Genomic DNA, 22,262 nt, shown 5'->3' on the forward strand with positions numbered 1-22,262 from the left:
TAAAGCATTGCATTTAACTTACCTGTATACCTGGAGATATGCATGATCATTTCAAAACCAGGAAATAACACACTTGTTATTATGTATGTGTGTGTAGGACAGTCTGGAGCTGGTGTTTAAGCAGTCTAGACCTGTGGCGGTGACATCTATGGCATTTCCTCTGGGTGATGTTAATAACTTTGTGGTGGGCAGTGAGGACGGAACGGTCTATACTGCCTGCAGACACGGCAGGTGTGTGTGTTTGTGTGTGTGTGATGCATAGGCATTTTGACATAAACTAGATTGCGATGCCAACAGTATAAATAAATACTATAATATTCTTGCTAGACATTATTACAATGTAACAACTGTGTAATAACAACGTAATTACTAATGATTAAAGCTTTCGCCGAATACGCAGCAGTGTTGAATTGGTAAACACTTAAATTACTTAATCCATTTCTAGGGATTAAAATGTATTTTTGTATTTGTGTGTAGTAAAGCAGGGATAAGCGAGATGTTCGAGGGTCATCATGGCCCAGTTACAGGGCTTGACTGCCATACAGCCACCGGACCTGTTGATTTCTCTCACCTGTTTGTGACTTCTTCTTTCGACTGGACCGTCAAGCTGTGGAGCACCAGGGTAACACACACACACACACACACACACACACAGAATAGATAGGCTATTTCACTGTGTATTAAGAGGATGTCTGTGTGTGTCTCTATAGAACACTAAGCCTCTGTACTCATTCGAGGACAACTCTGACTACGTGTATGACGTCATGTGGTCTCCTGCTCACCCTGCACTCTTTGCCTGCGTCGACGGAGTCGGACACCTTGACTTGTGGAACCTCAACAACGAGACTGAGGTTTACACACACATCTGCCTATACATATTAGAACCTTCCACTGATATAATTATTAATGCTGTGCTACACCTACCCTTAAGAAAACCTTTTGGCTTTGGTTTTAATTGTTTTATAGACATTAAAATTTATTTTTTCAAAAGTCAAGGCCAAATGTCCCCACAAGGTCAAGGTCAATCGTCGGATATTTCTAGTTTTGTGGGGACACGAGGTAGTAAATATACCACTCAGATACAAAACACACACACAGACACCTCCATGTAATTCTTAAGTATCTCGTTTGGTATCTTTTGGATTGTGTGTGTGTTTTGTTAGGTTCCCTCAGCTTCAGTGACAGTAGAGGGGAACCCTGCGCTAAACCGCGTGCGCTGGGCCAATTCTGGCAGAGAGGTTGCCGTCGGTGATTCTGAGGGTCGTGTACACATCTACGACGTAGGAGAGGTGAGACACACACAATAAAAATAATTATAAATAATCATAAAATAATATTTAAAGCTTCAGTCATGTGATTTAAAATGCATGTATATGTTGCAAAAAGGTTTGAGGTTACTTAAACCCTCAGTGTTTGTTGTGTCGATGTCCCCGAGTTTATAGTCTGTTTATTAACGAGTGTATTTTATCCCCCCTGCAGCAAATCGCCGTGCCGCGGCAGGACGAATGGACCAGCTTCCTTAAAACACTCAGCGAACTCGGAGAGAACCAGGAGGAGGAGGAGGATCTGGCAACCCAGCGCCTTGCTGCCTGATTTGGCTCCCATGCAGTCGACTATGACCTTCACACTCACAGTCACAGTTATATTTCTGTAGAACGAGTCTAAAGCTTCCTGAGTGATCTCGAGCTTCCCTTCACTGCTCTAATCTCTTCCACTTTAATCTGTCCAGGTGACAGGATGGAAAAAGCCTGACTAGTGTGAAAAGCACAATAAAAGAAGTTAAGGGATGTGTTTAAAATAAGGAAGATAACGAGAGCTAATGCTAGCACTAATCAACTAGAAACCATTATATTAATCGGTGCACTGATGAACCTCTCTATTTTCTGGGCTATAAGACATCTTTTTTCCTCTAGCAGGATGGACATATTGTAATTTCTATTTTTGTTTTATTGTGATTTGCAGAGTTGTTTTGTATTTTTACGATAATTTGCTTTAGCATTTTAAACTAAATTAAATTAACACTACAGTTGACTTGACACCGATATAAAACCCTGTAAATTTCCATTTTATACATGCATTAGCATCACTGTAGCCACAAACAGAGCTAACAGAAGTCTGAAACAAGAAGGTTGCAGTGTTAAACATGTATCTAGCTAATGTTAACTATGTTCACTAAAGATTTTCTGAGGTAAAATTTCATAGGGGAAACATTTTTAAATAATTATGTTTCAAATAACAGAGGTTTAACTTAAAATGTGTCTTTCGGTGTGAGTTCGCTAATCAACGCTAGTTTATGATTTACACAACAAAATTACGTGTATATTTATTTTTTTAGGGTTTGATTTATAATCCGGAAGATATGTTGTTTAAATTAAATAAAATAAAAACTTCTTAGACTGTTTGAATCCCATTTTTATAAAATCCCCATCTTATGATTTGTGGATTACTGTTTTGATGAACTAGCCTAGCATAACACTGGAATGCTGATGTTTGTTAAGTGAAATGAAGTTAAATGAAGTTGTGTTCTGTGTAACAGACGTAGCCACAGTTTTTCAAAATAGCTGACATATTACCTGAGCGTGAGGGAAACAGTTTCCGGTGGCCATTTTGTCCAAGAAAATAGTTCCCGATCCTGTGGAAAATCAACTCTTCTCTTCTCTTCTCACTCTAGTAACACAGTGATCTGTTCTTTCTGCTCAACACTAACATTTAATTCATCTACACTCACTAGAGAATCAATACTGTGTGTGATTCGACTCTGAGCCATGCAGTAAATATGTGTGTAATAAAAAAAAAAAATATGATCTATGCTTTTTAAGTTTTCACTGAAACTTTCCTAAATTATTTTAAAAAGGTATCATTGATTGATTATTACTCCTTTTGATAAGATTAGCATTGAAGATTTTCATCTGAAAAATTTCTACTTTGGTGTAAATGTGTTCAGTGATGCTTTTAACCACTGATATTTATATCTTTTTATACTTCTTCTTCATTACTAAAATGAAAAGGCTGGTGTGTAACCTGTAGCACGTTCACTTAACGTCAGAATTACGCTAATGATCGAAACTTACGTGTAACGGATATGCTGAAAAATATGATTTAATAATGCTAGTTAAACCATGTTTTAGCTTTATTTTTTTCCAGAATTAGCTACACAGCTAAATCACAGAACTCTACAGCGACTGAAAAGCGAGTGTTAACATTTGTTTTCTCTCTGAACTGCGACTTCTGTCGTTCCTGTAATTCTGACATCACGTGAACATGCTAATATTTACATCCTGTATCGTTTACAGGCTGGTGTTTCACATACTGTTTCACACTTTCTTGTACTACATTAAAATAACTTTTTACTCCACTTAGGAATGTAAAGCGTGTCTCTTTCTCTCTGTAACTTGTCTTGAATCTAAATACAATTTCACAAAGAATTTCTTTTCTCTAACAGCAGCTCTTGCAGTTGTGGAGCTACAAGAAAGGTTTCTATTAACACAAACAATCGTCTCTATAGACACGCTGTTCAAATCTATCTTACTAGAAGATATCTTGAATAATAAGGTTTAATATTTAAAGGAAAAGTTATATAATATTCCTCATTAAGAGACTCAAGTTTGGAGATTAACATATAAATTCCACACACTGTTTAATTTATGACCTAAAATTAAAATGAATCTCTCCAAACCAGAATAAAAGATAAAATTAATGAATTATATATTACATTAATAATATATTATTAATTAATTACTAAATAATGTTAAGATGGATTGAAATAAAGCTCAGTCTGGGTTTAAAATTTTAACTGTTCATGATTTATTTCCATAAAATACAATACAAGAATGAAATGCATTTAAATTATCTCCTAAACATTCTCATCGGGTCGATTATTATTTCCGTATTATATTCGATGTGATTTTGATCAGTGAGCAGAACTTTGGGAACCTCTGTACACGCGTCAGTGAGAGGCCGAGATGAAGACGAGTGCACCGCGCTCCTCTGTGCAAAAGAGATGTACAACTATGTACAGGTCATGTGCAACCTACGCAAAGCATTATGGGGAGGCGGGGAAGGAAGAGGAGGGGCTCTACAGAGAGCATGCTTCAATAACGCAAGAGGAGGAGGAGGAGGAAAAGAAAGAGGAGGAACTTCCTAAACACCAGCAAAAATAATAACAACAATAAAGAGGAGTGAGAGGATTAGATGGAGCATATACACAAACATGAGCACAGGAAACTCAGGTCACGTGGGACAGAAGGATTCAATCTTAAAGAAAATATTCCATCTTAAAGCTCATCAGAGCGAGCGTGTGCATGATAGCTGCCTGTCAACGTGAAATTTAGGAATTCAAACAGGAATATAAATAAAATGTAACATACACAAAGTTCCCCTTCCAGGCATAGTGGTGGGAATGCGGATGATGCAGTGTGCAGAATTATAACGTTGTTCAGTTATTTTATTTAAGAAATCAGCTCAATTCATCATCTAACACACACACACACACACGCTAAACAAGTCCTGGCTGAAGGATTAGGTTTGGATTAAATTAAATGTTACAGCCAAACTCCTGGGTTTTACTTACATGCAGATGTGTTCTAGCCATCCACATGAATTATTAGACTGAATGGGCAGATTTCACTTCTGTGTTTTATTTTTGCCCTAAAACAAAGGGATGGAGTCATTTTCTTTCTTGTATGAAGTCACATCACTGAGTGAGATCATCAGTTGCATCTTAAGCTCAGTATTAGCTGGAAAAACAAAAAAGTGATATAGTTTTTGACTTTTGTGGTTCTAAATGTTTCCACTCAGTAACAGCGGACTCGGCGTTCGATTGGTCTCGTCGTTAGTAAGAGGAGGTATATTTATTGTAGCAGGTATGGAATGTAACAACGTGAAAAGCTGGCAGGGAAAAAAACCCCCCACTAAATATCTGAATAAAAAAAAAAAAATGCTGTTAGTTCAGTCAAATGAACTACACTACTGACTCAGAGAACATGACAATTTCAATGTCACTATGTTTACTTTTCATACCTAATGTTTCAAATAAGTTTGATCAACAATGTCAGATTGACTGACTATCAGTCTCGATGGTTTTAAAGCTGCCAAATCCCTCATCATCATCCCGAAGCAATCAGTAACTTATGTATAAGTATATACACACATGCGTGCAATGGTCATTGGATGAATCGAAGAGGATTTGGCAACCACAGCTGTCCCACATCACCTGAGTTCGCTTTGAAGTTGCAGGGGGAAAACTTATTGGTTTTATCAGTCATTTAAAAAAAAAAAAAGGCTAACCGCATTATTATAATACATGAACTGAAACATTCAGTTGTAACAGAGGAGGCACTGATGAACTCCTATCAGTAAATAAAACCCATTGTCTCCCCCACCACACAACAACGACAACAACAACAACAACAGAAACTAAAAACAGGAGCAAAGCAGACTGGATGACGGACACGCGTACACAGCCTCTGGAGGACAGGACCCGAGTGGGCGGGGCCTGTTTAAGAAGCCGCCTCTTTAGAGGGCTGGATGCTGACCACGCCGGATGATTTGAATTTGGGAAGGTGGAGTCCGAATTTGCTCTCGACGCCAGCGAACGTAGCGGCGGCCAACCGGTAACCTCCGACGTGCTCTGCGTTCACCGGGGGGAGCTCAGAGATACGAGACTTCGGCGTCGGCTCTGAACCTGACGGACGACTGTAGAGACAGAAGAAAGGTCAGAGGTCAGGTTTTGCATGGCTTCGCTATAAACGCTGTTCGATTATGTTTCACAAGAGCAGGGATACATAAAATTATTCGTATACAAAACTAACAAGACTGAAGGGAGACGATTCGATTTTCAGGCTTTAACATCAGCTTATGATTAGCAATAAGACTGACATTGTGTTATGTAGTGGCAGCTAATAGATAACTCACAAATGCATTTGCTGCAGCAAAGAATTCGGTACAAAAAGATATTAAGTCAGTTTTTTTGTGTTAATACATCAATCTACTTTGAATTTCTTTCAAGCAATCAGTCTGCACTGACATCCTTTGCTAGTTGGTCTTAACGTTAACAGATTAAACTGTACGTCTCTAATCATCCACCATGTCTGATGGCAAGCCCTTACAGTACATCTACATCCATCTCCGTATGTCTCAGGACGCTCATGTTGCTTCCAGTATAACAGCGAGATGTGTGGGAAATGATGACGAGAAACCAAAATAACAAGTGATTTGATAATTTGATGCGTGTATTGATGCAAGACTTGGATGGGAAGCGAGGATTCATCGGTACTTACTGTCCACCGAAGTCCACATAGAACCATCTCTGCAGGAGTTCGTAGGTCACCAGGGTCACAGCGAACTGAGGTGATGAGCGGAAAACACGAGCTAGCGGAGAAAGAGAAAACACAGGAAACTTAAGCCTCTGATTATTCACTCTTACTGTCTGTGCTCATCAAATGTATAACATCTAAAAATGTATATAAACCTGCTGTGACATTGTTTGATTTGCCTAAAAATAATAATAACCTTTGATTTGTACAGCGCTTTTAACAATCAGGCACATAAAATCTATTTTATTTTCAGTGGGATGAAAAAAGGACATCATTGCTGCATCGCAGTAGTTCAGTCACTCTGCAAACTCCAGCTCTCGTTGAGAGAAACGGAATTGCATCAGTTTTGTTAAACCGAGGTGCTTATGAGGATTAATTTTAAAATTAATTCTGTTTTAGTTTTTTTATGTACTAAATACAATTGCAGTTTTACCTCCAGCTCCTTTCCATAAAGCCCTGAAGCCCTCCTCTCTCATGATCTTACGGAAACAGTCGATTACCCCGTTGTAGGTGGTCTGTCCTGCACGAGCCGCGACCTGCAGTCGCGTTTTGATGACATCAGCGGGGGTGACCAGTGAGGCAGCCGGGACTCCTGTTCAATGGAAGAGTCAAAAATGTTCAGGAATCAATGTTAGAGGTCATATGCTCATTTTGTCTGACCAATTAGCTTTGAGTATTAAATACTCCTTTTCCACCAAAAAGAACCTGGTGCTGGTTCAAAGTTGGTTCCACTTTCGAACCTTCTAAGAACCAGTTTGCCTTTCCATCGGTTAGAGAGCCGTCACAGAGCCGAGTCTGACGTCACTGTATACGGGTCACGTTACACAGCAACGTTAGCACAGCAGCGGCAAACACAAACACATCAACAATGGTGGATGTTGCTTTACTGTTAATGCTCATGGCTTTGTAAACCTACATTAGCATCCAAACTCGGAGAATACAACGTGTACGTGCAGCTCCATGTAATCTGTATAAACGGAGGTTGTAATCGAGAAAGTACATAACGTTATTTTATCATTAACACAGAAAAAAGTTAACCTTAGCATGTAGCTACTTACTATCATGTGTGCTGATAATTGATCATATTGCGGTAAAGTAAAAGTGTATTAAACATTAGTATACTTCTTCCTCTTGAGACCCGAATGTGCTCATATGAGGACATAACCTTTTCTCACAACTTCATTGGCTATATATATTTATTGTACCAACCTTATATGAGGACTTTTAGTTATAATTCTTTTGCCTAACTGCTTCCTTGAAAACACTGATTAAATTTATAGTTATCAGCTATGAATTAAGAGAAACAGTCAGTAGAATTTGTAATGTACACAACAGTAACATACGGGTCTCGGGAGATTGAGGTAAATTATCAAAGGCGCTAACAGTAGCCCCGCCCACAGCCCCTGACACAAGCGGTTCTTAAGTCTAGACCAGCAACGTTTTGGTGCTACTTAAGAACCACTTTTCCTGGTTCAGAGCCGGTGCTTTGGCTGTCGAAAAAGAAAGAACTGGTTCTAAATTAGGCTCCGAACCAGAACTCAAACTGCCTCGGTGGAAAAGGGGCAAAAGAGCGCTGTTGTAGAACATGAACTTAAGACTCACACTTGAACATTTTCTTTGATGTTCATAAGATGATGTCAAATAGTGAATGAGTGACATGTTTACCTGCGATGGCTCCGGCAGTGAGCAGCTGCAGCGGCCCGAGTCTCCCTTCCTCATCAGCGAGCATTGATTTAGTGTGAGCATACACGGGGAAGTAAATTGCAGAAAAGGGAATATCACGCAGGAAACAAGCCTTCGCACCCTATATGACAACGATTAAATCAGTAGTCAGACGTGTAAATCACAGTGTTAGCAAAAAAAAATAATAACTATATAAACGGAAACTTGGCCTTGTGCGCTTGACCTTTGGATGCCATCATGCTGAGATTTGCAGGGTGTATGTTACCTTATAGAGGCCGAAGAAACCCAGGTCTCGGATCACACTGAGCGCGCTCACTCTGGGACCTGTGGTGATCTCACCGGCAACCTGGAGACGAATCTTTACAATCTCAAGGGGATTGGTGAAAATCACCTGAGAGGCGCCGGCCTATTGAAGAGGGAAAATACACAATTAATTATAAATGAACTTATTCTGTACTTAATTACTTGCTATAAAAACAGTGTTGTACTTGATGCATGTCATTTATAGACAATTTTTAAACACCTTTCATTTTTAACAGCTTCCAAGTAAATGAGTTTATACGGCTGAACGGATATTTTTACAGCCTTCGTTGTCTTTTAGTCTGAAAAGTGGTGCTTGCATGATATTTTTAAAAAACAAAAAAACAAAAAACATCCAAACATTTTTTCTGCAACATTTTTTTCTTATACATTTGAGGGGAAAGTTTTTGGACTGACTCAATAATGCATAAATCACAAAATAAACAACTATAACAAAATAGATAAATAACCTGCCTTTTGCACAGTACTGTACATTAACCATGAAATTAGATTGAAAATATAGAAATAGTTCACTCTCACTATTCAACCATTAAAAAGTTTTATGGATTCATTAAAAAGGGCCATGGAGTAAAAGTGTGCTGATGTTATAGCATGTGCCTTCCATGATGTGATGCCAGATGCAAGTGTACCAGTAGACCTGAGAGCTGGTATTTCAGCACCATGGACAGCTCTCAACACTGCATGGGCAACATTGTGTAGACTATCCAGAGGAATCTGGTTCTCAGGTCCTTCAAGGCCAATTCATAAGCTATATACTTAATGGTTTTAGTCATTCACCTCAATTATATCCACAATGATTGCAACAGACATACTCCTGCAATATTATGCCCCATTTTCTAAAAAGCTGTAAAGAAAATATTGACTTTGGCCCTTCATGGAGATGCTGAGTAATTAATTAATTATTATTATTGTGTCTCTGCCATTTTAGCTCCCAGCCAAATCTACTAAGTCTGTCAAAGTCTTGAAGGCTTTTATCGTCTTCATACAGTGTTTCATACCAGTTACGTTTTAATATGCAAAAAACATAGACCTTTTAAAAAAAAAGACCTACTTAATGATCAAGCACAAACTCTAAAATAAACTCTTAGAATAAAAGGACATTAGTTTTTTAAGACATATCAAAGCTATGAGAGTGGATAATAATTACTACATTGTACACTAAGCAACATCACTGAGATTTTTCTGTAGCTCTCGTCCCTTATCTAAACAGACTTTTGTCTGCTTTGTATGGTGGCCAAGAAGTGTAAAACAAATTAACAAATCTGAAAACACATTAACAAATCTGAAAGGTGTCTCGTCCGATGATCGGTAAGTTTCCATTCACAAATTATACCTACCTCTTCCGGGTTGTCTGACTTGTCGTTGTGTTTTTGGATTTGTTAATGTGTTTTGCACTTCTCGGCCACCGTAGTGTTGCCTTTAAAATCAAAATTCTATCCGGGATTCAAATCCTAAGCCAAATGTCCAGGGAATGGAGACAACTCAGCAGCTGAAAATTCCTACTAATAAACTATACAACAGACGAGAAGGAGCACAACAAAGGATGCATGTTTGGCATATACATCTGCACACCCTCACATCCTGATACTCACACATCCACCAGCCAGAATCTCAGCAGGGAGAGGGATCAAACCATCTTTTTCAGTGAATTTATCTCTCACAAAGTCGTTCACCTGTAAGATTAAAAACAGTCAATGTTAAACTTGTGTAGTCTATTTTATAAGTGCAAAAAATAACAACAACAAAAACAAATAAACAAAGGCTAATTAAATTGTACCTCTCCTGGTCACTGAGGCAGTACCATTACCTTATACCCTTAAATCTGGACAGGATCAACTATATAATTTAACTGTAATTACCTTACTAGTATAAAGCTATACTACATACCCCTGTTTAGGTAGAAACATACTAAAAATTAAAATGCTGTATGTTTGAGGGTGCCACTTTGATGGTACATAATTTAGCTCGTTTGTGTGTAAAAACAAAACAAAACAGTGAAGTCGCTATGCACTGCAATAAAGCAAAAAATAAAATAATTAACTAATACCTTTAGAAATACACTGATTGCTGTATTTTCCCCAACTGCTTTGTTAGGGGTTTCAGGGGCAGTGGTGGCTCTGGGCTGTTGTTGAGAGGGTTGGCGTTCAAGCCCCAGTACCGCCAAGCTGCAACTGTTGGGCAGTTGAGCAAGTCCCTTAAACCTTCGTGCTCAGAGGCACTATCATAGCTACCCCTTCACTCTGACCCCAACTTTCTCAGTTGGGATACATGTAGAATTCCACTGTTCTGTAATGTATATGTGGCGATAATAAAGGCATCTGTGCCCCAATTTCACACTGCAATGTGTGTAGTCTCTCTTTTGTGAGTGGTGCTTCAGTGCCTCCTACTGGAACATTTTAGTTACATGCTTATGCTGCAATCTGTTGTATGGTAAAACTCAGAAAACTTCCATCTCTGAATTAGAAAAGTGCAACGAAAATTATTCAATCAATAAAATTATGTAGCTTTCCTTTGTGAAACGGTGCTTTGTAAGTTTAGATTTGTAACATAAGTCTGTTGATTTCAGCCCAGATTTGAACAATTTTATCATGTTTACCAGCAAAAACAAACAAGACATGTGACCTAAATGTTTGATCGTTCAAAGTAAAAAATTCATGTAGATCTTAACGTGTTTATCTCGATACTTTTCTAAACTGAAGGATTATACTGCATCGGGTTAATACAAAGTCTCATATAAGACTGTGTATATCAAAGTTTGAAGGTTCGATAGAAACAGGAAAAGAACTTACAGTGAGCTTGATAGCTTTCTCTGGAGCCACACCAATGAGTTGGGGAACGAGACCTAAGCAGGATGGATACAGAATTTACCTTCAGCACACACCACACCGACAGGGTAAACAAATTGGGTTTGATCTACCCTACAGCGTATGTGCAGTGTGTAATGATCTTTTTAGGACTGAGCTTTTCCACGCTGTGTTACCTCTGTAGAAGCCGAAGAAGCCCTCGTAACGTAGGACTTTCTTGGCGCAGTCGAAGCTGTTCTTGTACATAAGCTCTCCTACAAAGGAGCCAGTGGAGCGCTGGTTCTGCATCCGCGTCTTCACCAGGTCTATAGGGTACACTGCTGTCGCTCCCGTTGCTACACACAGACAAACTCATTATTTACAGTATATGTCAAGTCTAAGCTCCAGGGGTGGGGGGGTGGGGTGTGTGTATGTGTATGTGTGTGTGTATATATGTATATGTATATATATATAAAACTATATATAACTATATATATAACTACAAACTCAAGATGAATCTGGACAGGTTTCATTGGTTAGGTCTATGATTTCTTTTATGTGTATATATGTATAAAATTATATTACTAATGAATTTATATGTGCAAGAAAGTGTTTTTATGTAATCTATTCAGACAGAAATGAGCTAAAACGTGTGTGTGTGTGTGTGTGTGTGTAATCTTTCACCTCCAGCAATAGAGCCTAGGGTGAAGCGATATGCTGACTCAGCAGCTTGGAGCCACACAGGACGAGCCGCATCACCGTGGATCTGAGTAAGACAAATAGTTAGACACATAAACATGTTTGTTCATATTCCTCAAGATAAACAACAACAAAACAAAAAAGTCTTAAACAAAATGCTGCAGTAAACACGTTATTACACCCTCACCCACCCACCCCCTCTCATAAACACGCACCCACCCCCACTCACCCACACCCTCTCATACACACGCACCCACACCCACACCCACACATACACACCCACCCCCACTCACCCACCCCCCTCATACACACGCACCCACACCCACTCAATACACACCCACCTACATCCACCCCCTCTCATACACACCCACCTGCACCCACCCCCTCTCATACACACCCACCCCCACTCACACACCCCCTCTCATACACACCCACCCACACCCACCTCATACACACTCACCCACCCACACCCATACACACCCACCCCCACTCACACACCCCCTCTCATACACACCCACCCACACCCACCTCATACACACGCACCCAACCCCACCCATACACACCCACCCCCACTCACACACCCCCTCTCATACACACCCAACCACACCCACCTCATACACACGCACCCACCACCACACATACACACCCACCCACACCCTCTCATACACACCCACCTACATCTACCCCTCTCATACACACCCACCCACACCCATACACACCCACCCCCTCATACACACGCACCCAACCCCACCCATACACACCCACCCCCTCTCATACACACCCACCCACACCCACCCCCTCTCATACACACCCACCCACCGCCGCTCACCCACACCCACTCAACCACCCACCCTCTCACCCCCACCTGTTTCTGCGCCTCTGCTAGGTGATAAGGCAACGCGCCCTCCTCCAGAGGAGCTATCCGATCAATATCAGCCAGGTTCAGACGCCTAGAGGGAGCAGAAGTGAAGCCAGAAATGAAGAAAGTATCCAGATCTAGTGCAAAATACATGTAAATATATCATTTCTACATGTATGTATTCTAAACACATATGTTACCCAGTCTGGGAGTGGAGGCCAGAGAGCTGATACAGGATGTCGATCTCCATAGGAGTGATCTGACCAAACTTATTGGCAGCATGGACAAACTCCTCTAATGACCAAGAGAGAGACAGAATAATCCCAACATACACCTTCAACCTCAACACACAGTGATGATCATGAGCATATCGAACACCTTTTCATACAGGAAAGCAACATTGCTTGCAGACAAATCGCATCGATTAGACTTTACACAGTGAACACACTGCTGTACCTTTAGTGAGGAGTGTGTCTTTGCGGCTGCCGGCGAGCGTGCTGTAGATTTTTCGAATGAGTTCCATGTTGTTGAGGAGTGAGTTAAAGGCGTTAAAGTAGGAGAAGCTGACCATGTGAGAGGTCCCGCTTCCTGCTGCCTGGAGACGGCAAACAAGATCGCAACGAAACCATTTAAAATACATAAGCGTGTACATGTACATTTATACATACATGCACACACAAACAATATCCATCCATCTTATTATGTAAAGAGTAATTACAGGTTCTAGGAACATAATTTAAAATACCTGCATTGTCAAATGCAGTTTAAGAATTACAAAATATATTGAGATTCGAATTTGGAGTCACAGTACATCTCAACTTTTATTCTATGGTGTTGAAAAAATGATATAAAATTGTTCTATGTAAAAATGATGTAAAATTGTATTCCATATAGTCTAATATTACATGTTGTTTATTAAATATATTCCAGCCATTATTTTTTTTTGTTGGGAATACAGTTACATACAACTGTTTTGCATACAGTTAAGTTATCCAAGTTACAGTGTTGTTATGGCAACAGTGCATGTGTCAAATAAGCCACTTTTTCTTTTATTAATACAAGCACAAAATCTCTACAGGCAAAAAAAAAAAAAAGTCTTCTGGGCAATGACAAGGAATGTAGTGTTTTTTTAGTGTTTGGTTCTTGTAACGATTGATAGACCCAAATTAGAGAGTACAGCCCTAACAAACACTAAAACACACACACACACACACACACTTACTGAGACAAGATTTTCCTCAACAAATGGGGTCAGCATGTGGTGTCTGATGGTGGACATGATGTCACTGAAGTCCAAGGCAGAGATCGTCCCGGTTTTGGCTTTGTCCTTCTGTGCAAATGCCTGCCGGGCATGCTCCAACTGCAGCTCCTACAGCAACAATAAATGGACAAAAAAATAATAAATCAGAGTCAGACAAATCAAATGTGAACGCTCTGTTAGTTAGAGAGAAAAGCTTTTAGCAGAAACAATGACCCTGAAAGGGGGTGGGGGTGGAAAACAGAACAATGAGGTGTGTGTGTGTGTTTTAATGAGTGTGTCCTGCCAGTTCTTTTCTTCTGGGACATGATGTATAATTACACGGGCTTGTGATTTTAACTGAGGTGAAGTGATCTGATCAAACCACACAACCATATGAGAAAGAGTGAGATTATACAGAAATAGGTAGCAAATGACCAGGAATTTTGCACTGAATAATGGGAGAGAGTAGATGAGGGGTGTGTGTGTGTATTTGCATGCTACCTGTAGGAACTGGGTGAACTCCAGGTAGCTGAGGTGTTTGGTTCGGTCATGGCCGAAGTGAAGGCGGATGAACTCACAGTCCCAGTTAAAGGGGATGTGGTGATGCACCGTTGTTTGGCTGAATATATCACGCACATTTTCTACAGACAGACAATCCGAGAGAGAGAGAGATGGACAGAAAGATAGGGAGATAAAGATTGAGTGATCAAGTGGAAGAAACAAAGACAAAATGTTGTATCACAGCTGTACGCTGAGCGGCGTTAATGTTTTACATTCAGAAATTAAAACATTATCTACTAGCTGGTGCTAATCTCACAATGAATATCAATTCAGTTACACAGCCCTAGAACACGGTGTTGCTGAGAAATCACGCTTTGTGTTCATTAATGATCAATTCTTTTGAGAACCTTGGAAATGAACAAACCAGGCTATATTCTGTATTGTGTAAAAGGTAATAAAAAAAAGGCCAGTCTGACAACCAGTCTGATTCTATCTGCAGGACACGAACATCAGCTCTATAACCTGTCATCTATTCAGTCTGTACAAGAACGACACAAGCTACTCAAGTAAACGTGATACAGCAGAATGTTAGAAACTGAACGCGATGCTGAAGAGAGAGGTTTTATGGCATTAAAACAAACAGTGAAGTCTGTGATGGATACAGACCTAATAACCTTAAAGATCATTCAGAAACAAGACTGAAACACCTACATCATTGTAAGGTTTACTGAACATTAAAGAAATCAAATCAGAGAGGACTCCGAGAAAAAAAATACGTAGTGGTGGCTCACGAGGACATCGGAGACGTAACATGAGCACACTTACCGAAGGAGATGTCTCCGGTCCCGGTTTTATCGAACAGTTGGAAGGCCACAATGAAGAGGGCATCTGGCACACAGAGAATAGACTCAAAGGCCAAAAACTCCTGGAATGAAATCAGCCTTCATATTGAGAGAGAGAGAGAGAAAGAGAGAGAGAGAGAGAGAGAGAGAGAGAGAGACTTAAGATAAAGGTATAAGGGCGGAGCTTCCCTGTGAATCCCTGTGCAGGTTTTAAGTCAGATGTTGCAGGTAATATATAAGTGCTACAGACATGTGATCTCCCTAAAACCACTCTCGACTGTAAAATAAACAGCTGACTGTTAACATGAATGTTTTTGCAAATACAGACAAGACGAATACTTCTCAACGGGTGTCTGTGTACTTCAGTACTGTTGTCCCTCACCTATCGTGGGCTGTAATGTGGAGATTTCTGGTTTAAGAGGGTGTGTGATACTAAAGACAGATCACTAGAATGTATCATTTAGATGTGGGAGATTAAATATGTATTTTAGTGGGCTGGAAGAGACAGGAAGGAGCTCAGAGAAACATTCGTTTTGCAGACACAGATATACAGATACCCACACACGGGGACGCAGACACGGGGACACAGACAGGCAGACACGGGGACACAGACAGGCAGACACGGGGACACAGACAGGCAGACACGGGGACACAGACAGGCAGACACGGGGACACAGACAGGCAGACACGGGGACACAGACAGGCAGACACGGGGACACAGACAGGCAGACACGGGGACACAGACAGGCAGACACGGGGACACAGACAGGCAGACACGGGGACACAGACAGGCAGACACGGGGACACAGACAGGCAGACACGGGGACACAGACAGGCAGACACGGGGAGACAGGCAGACACGGGGACGGAGACAGGCAGACACGGGGACACAGACAGAGCGAGACACCTCCCCACACAGACAGACAGAGACGGAGAGAGACACCCCCACACACACAGACACCCCCACACACAGAGAGACAGAGACAGACACCCCCACACACTCAGACAGAGACAGACACTCCCTCAGACAGAGACAGACACTCCCCCCAGACAGAGACAGACACCCCCACACACTCAGACAGACACCCCCCCCCCCACAGACAGAGAGACACCCCCCCACAGACAGACAGAGACGGAGAGAGACACCCCCACACACACAGACACCCCCACACACACTCAGACAGAGACAGACACTCCCTCAGACAGAGACAGACACCCCCCCCACACAGAGACAGACACCCCCCCCACACAGAGACAGACACCCCCCCACAGACAGAGAGACACCCCCCCCCAGACAGAGAGACACCCCCCCACAGACAGAGAGACACCCCCCCACAGACAGAGAGACACCCCCCCCACAGACAGAGAGACACCCCCCCCCCCCAGACAGAGACACCCCCCCCACAGACAGAGAGACACACCCCCACAGACAGAGAGACACACCCCCACAGACAGACACACAAACTCACAGTGATAAAAGACAGAGGTGTGTTGGTCTTACCCATCCTTGGTGGTGTCTGCCACTCCAGCGAGCAGCTGCACAGTTTTGGGGTTGTGATGGATCTGTGTATGGAGGCCCAAATACTTCTGCACAAAGTCAGTGGGGGTCATAAAGCGCTCACCATCTTTATCCACAACGCTGGCATACTGAGACAAACACAGAAAAACAACAAACACAAAATAAGATCAAATCAAGCCACAGTACAAAAGGGAAAATATAACCTGCTTTTTTTCTTCTTAAAGTACATTCACTTCATGAGGAATTTATTCAAGCCGCTGCCTTTGTTAATCACAAAAACTGCTAAAACGTGGCTTCAACACCACACACTTTAGTCAAAATTAACACTAGTCCCAACACAACACTGCTGTCAGATAAACCCGCTCGAGCGCCGCCTGTTTCACCTGAGGCTTAGCCACACATTCAGAGTGTGAGAAAGATGGAGCCAACCAATCCCGCTCTCATGTCTCTGGGCGTGTTAAGTGAGAGAAAGGACATGACCTGAGTGCTTGTTTCTATTGTGCTGCATGCAAATTACAGCTTTATTACACACACAAAGCTGAATCTCCTTTATACACAACTTCACATATAATGCCACTAATAGTTTTAAAAAGGTAGACTTCGTGTCATCACTAGAATAATTTTTGTTTGTACAACTACACTTTTTGTCCATTTAGCACACAACAATGGAAGGGAAATGATTTGTAATCACACACTATCTGGTGTCGCCCAGATAAAGCTGTAGTTCCCATTCTAATCTGGTTCCTTGATAGCCTCAGGCTTGCTCGTTAGGGGTAGATTAAAATATTAATTTGATCATTTCTTTCCTGAATTTCTGTATTTATGTAAAGCTACTTTGCACAATACAAACTAAACTGTACAAAGACAAGTTAGATTGCTTTTAGTGGTACATTAATGAGCAGCAAGTTAACTCAGGCATGTTCATGGGGGTGCAAACTTTTGAATACAAGACATTTCTAATTCTCTTGTCATTTAGTGTCTAAAAAACACTACAGTACGAGTTCCTAGTTTTTCATTAAGATGGTATAAAACACTTGCATAAAGCACCACCTCATTTTTTGAAAATGTTTGAAACTGATCCGCTGTTTCAAGCTGTGAAACCTTCCATTGAAACATCTATCTGTTTTGTCGCCATGTTTTCATCAACTTCTTTTCAAAGCTGCCTTTGAACACGCGCACGCATGCACGCACTTAATTTGCCTTAAACTCCTCCCTATACAGAGCACTTCCTGATTTAGGACTGCTGTAGCTCGATGTTCCTCCACAAGTATTCCTTATTATTCTCAACATATCTGTCCATTTCAAGAGATTTTAAGACACAGAAGCTTTATTCGTAAAGAATATATTAACTGCTATATCAGATGCCATGAGCTGTGGTCCCATGACATGAGCCATCTGCATTTCAATCAATATCAATTTCTACTTATGAGGTTACAATAAAATGAAGGATTATGAACCGTTTTAATTTAATGCTTTGCTATTTGAAGTCGTGGCCTAATGGTTAGAGAGTTTGACTCCTAACCCTAAGGTTGTGGGTTCGAGTCTCGGGCCGGCAATACCACGACTGAGGTGCCCTTGAGCAAGGCACTGAACCCCCCCAACTGCTCCCCGGGCACCGCAGCATAAATGGCTGCCCACTGCTCCGTGTGTGTGTTCAAGGTGTGTGTGTGTTCACTGCTGTGTATGTGCACTTTGGATGGGTTAAATGCAGAGAACGAATTCTGAGTATGGGTCACCGTACTTAGCCGTATGTCACGTCACTTTCATTATTATCAACCGCTGAGAATACAACAGCACAACATCGTAACAACTGAAAACATTATCGCATAACCAAACATTTTTTCTACTCTCAGACTGAAGAAGTTGCTCGGTTGAGGAGTCAAATGCTTCGATCTAACAAGTAACTCTCAGATAACTGAACCTGAATGACGGAGAATCTTCACAGAAACTACGGCAGCAGCAAAAAGAAGGAGACAACAGACAGGTGTCTGATTTTACGTCTGATGTCCTGCATGATCAAAAACATTGTTAACCTTTATGTTAATGTTAACCATTGTCCAAATACAGACAAGGGTGTACTTCAAGGAACTAGTGCACAATTTGAGGAACTATTTTTTTTTCTAAAGAAAGTACTAAATTGTGTAAGTGAGAGTGCTCACTGTGATCCAGAAATTCCTGCTCAGTCACATTGCTCATACAGAGGACAAGGCTGGAGCTTTAACTCGTATTCAAAACAATGGTCAACTAGAGGGATAACAAGGAACTACCTGGATTTTAACTGTACATTAACCACATAAAAACAATACACACTGCATAATAATAATAATAATAATAATAATAATAATAAAAAGGTTATTCAAAATTCTAATGCAAAACAGATTAAAAAAAACAAGAAAGAAATGAAAAAATAGTAAATGAAGCAAATTTAAAATAAAGCACAAAATTACAATGAAATATATAGAAATAAAAAAATTATAAAAAGTGCATTAAACGTACATAAAAATCTCAAATTTAAAAACAAAAGAGACTTCAAAATAAAAATCAATACAATAATAGTAGTTTAAAATAAATGTTTCAGTAAAAATAAATTAAAAATGTAAAAGCTCATTCACTGTTGTTGAAATAACATCTCTCAACGTACAAAGCATTATTTAAAACATGTCCTTTGCCCTACATAGGAATGCATGACAGCCTCGGGCATTACAGTGCAGAGAGACATCTGGAATTTATCGTTAAGGTCCACATACAATATACTGTAATGCATTTGTCTATACTTAATGTACTCCATGTGTGATGTGGGATTCAGTTTCTTACGCTAAAAAGCCTACACAGGGAGTCAAATAATGGCTTCTATATTTTATATACAACACCCACATACCTGATACTGTATTTAAGTGCGCGTTCGTGCGTCTGTGCGTAAAAGATCAGGGGGTGTATAATGCAAAAATAACAGCCAGTGGTGAAGGTTCAGTGCTTGTTAGAAAAAGGCCACAAGGTCAAAATGTAGCCTAGTAAAAGAGCAAGGCCCCTAAGCCTTAAACAATTGTTTTCTCTCACAATCCAGTTGGACTAAACTGCTTAGGAAATAAACACATACAGATATACAACTAGTACATTCGCTATTGATAATGTATCCGAATTAATCCTAATACAATCTCACTCAGTTAGATCAGAGGTGCATCCCAGCTCACAGAGGATGATCCCGACTTGGTTTGGGATTCTAGCGAAGTTTTAGTTGTATATGACAGAAAAACGTCCTAGATGCTCCTGTAGCCATAGCAACCGCCGTCCAGTCATCGATACCAGTCAGAATGAGAACGTGCTTTATTGCCAGGCATGTTTTTACATGCGAGGAATTTGTTATAGTGACAGAAGCTCCACAGTGTAACAGAAATATTGTATATTTCATAATTTTTATGTAAAAATGTGCAAGTGTGAAATGTTTCAGTGCTGCAAGCTCACAGTTTCAGAACAAAGGATGTCAGCCGTTTTCTGTCACGCCTTCTAAGAATTTATAACTCAGATGTATCATTTTGGACTTTTCACTGTTAACATCTGGAAAGGTAACGTTTGCTCGGTTGCGAACGGTTTAGTTTGTCATTTCTGTAACGTTAAGAATTACAGTCAAGCTCTGATCCGGCGTTGTTTATTACGTCCGTACGTACATCATCGAACAGAAACCCAGCCGACGTGGGGTCAAAATGTGGAGTCTTACCTTTTGGAAGATGCTTTTGAGCTCGTTGGGGTCAGCCCTTTTGGTAGACTGCACCTGAAGAGAACAAAACACAAAGCTCTAAGTGAGGCTGCCGTAACGATCCAAACATCACAGACGTATTTCAGATCTAAACCTATCGCTTTTCCTTTCTGATTATCCCTGGTGTAAAATATATAAACACTGAGTCACTAAGCAACTTAGTCCTTAGGCCTCATGCACTCAACCTTCAAGCAAGGAATCCTAAAATAAACAAACACACACACCAAGGACACTTCACCTGAATGAGCTTAAACCAAGCACCTTGACCTTTATGGTACAGATCTGTTTAGATGTGTCTGTGACTTGATTAACATTAAAACACGACTAAGGAAACAAACCAGACACTAGACATCATTTTACATCACTGTGGTTAAACAAATATTTATTCCCATTAAAGCTAATGAACTTGGAATCTTAATGAGGTTGCTGTAGCCTTTAGGAACGAATGGAGTCTATATTTAATGCCAAAGTGACATAAAAACAAATGAAAAGTGAATGTTTTGAGTCTTCAGGACTTATACCGTTACATGGCTGTAAGTATTTCCCTGTTATCCTGCTAACGGCTAACGGAGTAGCAAAGCTACACATAAAGCATGCTAACTAGCTAGCCGAAGCTAAGCCAAACAACAACACAGCAGCATTCACACTCTCAGTCTCTATCTAAACAGCTGCCGCTATCTAAATCTCTGAAAGAACTCGCAAAGCTGCACGAAAAGCGCGTTTTTTCCTCGATAAAGCGGGTGTGTAAAGCCGGAGTCACCTTGGCCGCCATACTGCTTCTGACGTCACTCGAGCAAAACTGGCAACTTGACGCATGCGCGGTGCTTTTCTGTCGCTTTTTTTGGGACCAGGAGCCAATCAAACCCGTGGATGCTCCCTACCTAGGTGCACTGCTCGGGGTATTGCCTTCTGACAGCTTGTACAAATGAGATGTGGTATCAAATGTCCAGCTCCATGAAAGCTTCTACTTTATAGTGCGCTTCTGGAGAGGTGTTATGTGGTAGTCTAGTGGTTAAGGTGTTGGGTAACCAATCAGAATCAGGGCTCTCAAGTCCTGAAGACAGGCGAGAGTGACATCTCCAACCCCCCACCCAAACACAACAATGGGCCTACCCTTTTTGCCACCTTCTCTGGTCCAGCATCCTACAACCTGGCCTTTTTAGGGGGCTTTCCTTTCATGGCGAATGAGAGAACGCTTAGTTGCCTTGTAGTTGACATCTTTGAAAGACAGATGCAATGATTAATGCATCAATGGCCAGGATATCAAATATGACATGATTTTAAAAGTGACCTATAACATCGCCGATGCAATACACTTTAATTTATTTAGTGCTAATAAAATTATTAAGCCTGTTTGGAGAGAGATGTTTAATGTGACAAAATGTCAGTCATCGAGTGATAACGAAAATATGACTAGGCTTAGACAAGTGGTACTCAAACTTTTTCGGCATGCCCTAACTCAAAGAAAATTTATGACATAAAACATTACAAAACTTAATATTTGAATTAGGGGCACGGTGGCTTAGTGGTTAGCACGTTTGCCTCACACCTCCAGGGTTGGGGGTTCGAGTCCCGCCTCCACCTTGTGTGTGTGGAGTTTGCATGTTCTCCCCGTGCCTCGGGGGTTTTGTCTGGGTACTCTGGTTTCCTCCCCCGGGCCAAAGACATGCATGGTAGGTTGATTGGCATCTCTGTAAAATTGTCTGTAGTGTGTGTGTGTGCCCTGCGATGGGTTGGCACTCCGTCC

General features: G+C 40.9%; 2 protein-coding genes across 6 annotated transcripts in view; one reads left to right on the plus strand and one right to left on the minus strand.

The window, feature by feature from the left end:
• The window catches only part of dync1i2b (dynein, cytoplasmic 1, intermediate chain 2b), an 11,161-nt gene extending 7,806 nt beyond the window's left edge, over positions 1–3,355 (plus strand). For all 5 annotated transcript variants that reach the window (XM_060867449.1, XM_060867452.1, XM_060867451.1 and 2 more), the window contains 5 exons: positions 98–231; positions 478–622; positions 711–851; positions 1,164–1,289; positions 1,480–3,355. In XM_060867449.1, coding sequence (XP_060723432.1) covers positions 98–231; positions 478–622; positions 711–851; positions 1,164–1,289; positions 1,480–1,593 — 660 coding nt within the window. In that variant the 3' untranslated portion in view covers positions 1,594–3,355. The remainder of the gene's footprint in view (positions 1–97; positions 232–477; positions 623–710; positions 852–1,163; positions 1,290–1,479) is intronic.
• Positions 3,356–5,356: 2,001 nt separating this feature from the next.
• On the minus strand, positions 5,357–21,341 carry slc25a12 (solute carrier family 25 member 12). The gene is made up of 18 exons (XM_060867454.1): positions 21,276–21,341; positions 20,477–20,530; positions 16,744–16,889; positions 15,226–15,341; positions 14,401–14,540; positions 13,882–14,028; positions 13,116–13,254; positions 12,860–12,953; positions 12,666–12,750; positions 11,786–11,867; positions 11,299–11,457; positions 11,108–11,160; positions 9,911–9,991; positions 8,263–8,403; positions 7,980–8,118; positions 6,748–6,906; positions 6,279–6,369; positions 5,357–5,694 (listed from the first exon to the last, which is right to left on the minus strand). The coding sequence occupies exons 1-18, from the start codon at positions 21,285–21,287 to the stop codon at positions 5,499–5,501; spliced, it is 2,034 nt and encodes a 677-aa protein (XP_060723437.1). The 5' UTR covers positions 21,288–21,341; the 3' UTR covers positions 5,357–5,498.
• Positions 21,342–22,262: the final 921 nt, after the last annotated feature.

Source organism: Tachysurus vachellii, chromosome 4 (genome assembly GCF_030014155.1).
Source record: "Tachysurus vachellii isolate PV-2020 chromosome 4, HZAU_Pvac_v1, whole genome shotgun sequence".
Taxonomy (NCBI): Eukaryota; Metazoa; Chordata; class Actinopteri; order Siluriformes; family Bagridae; genus Tachysurus; species Tachysurus vachellii.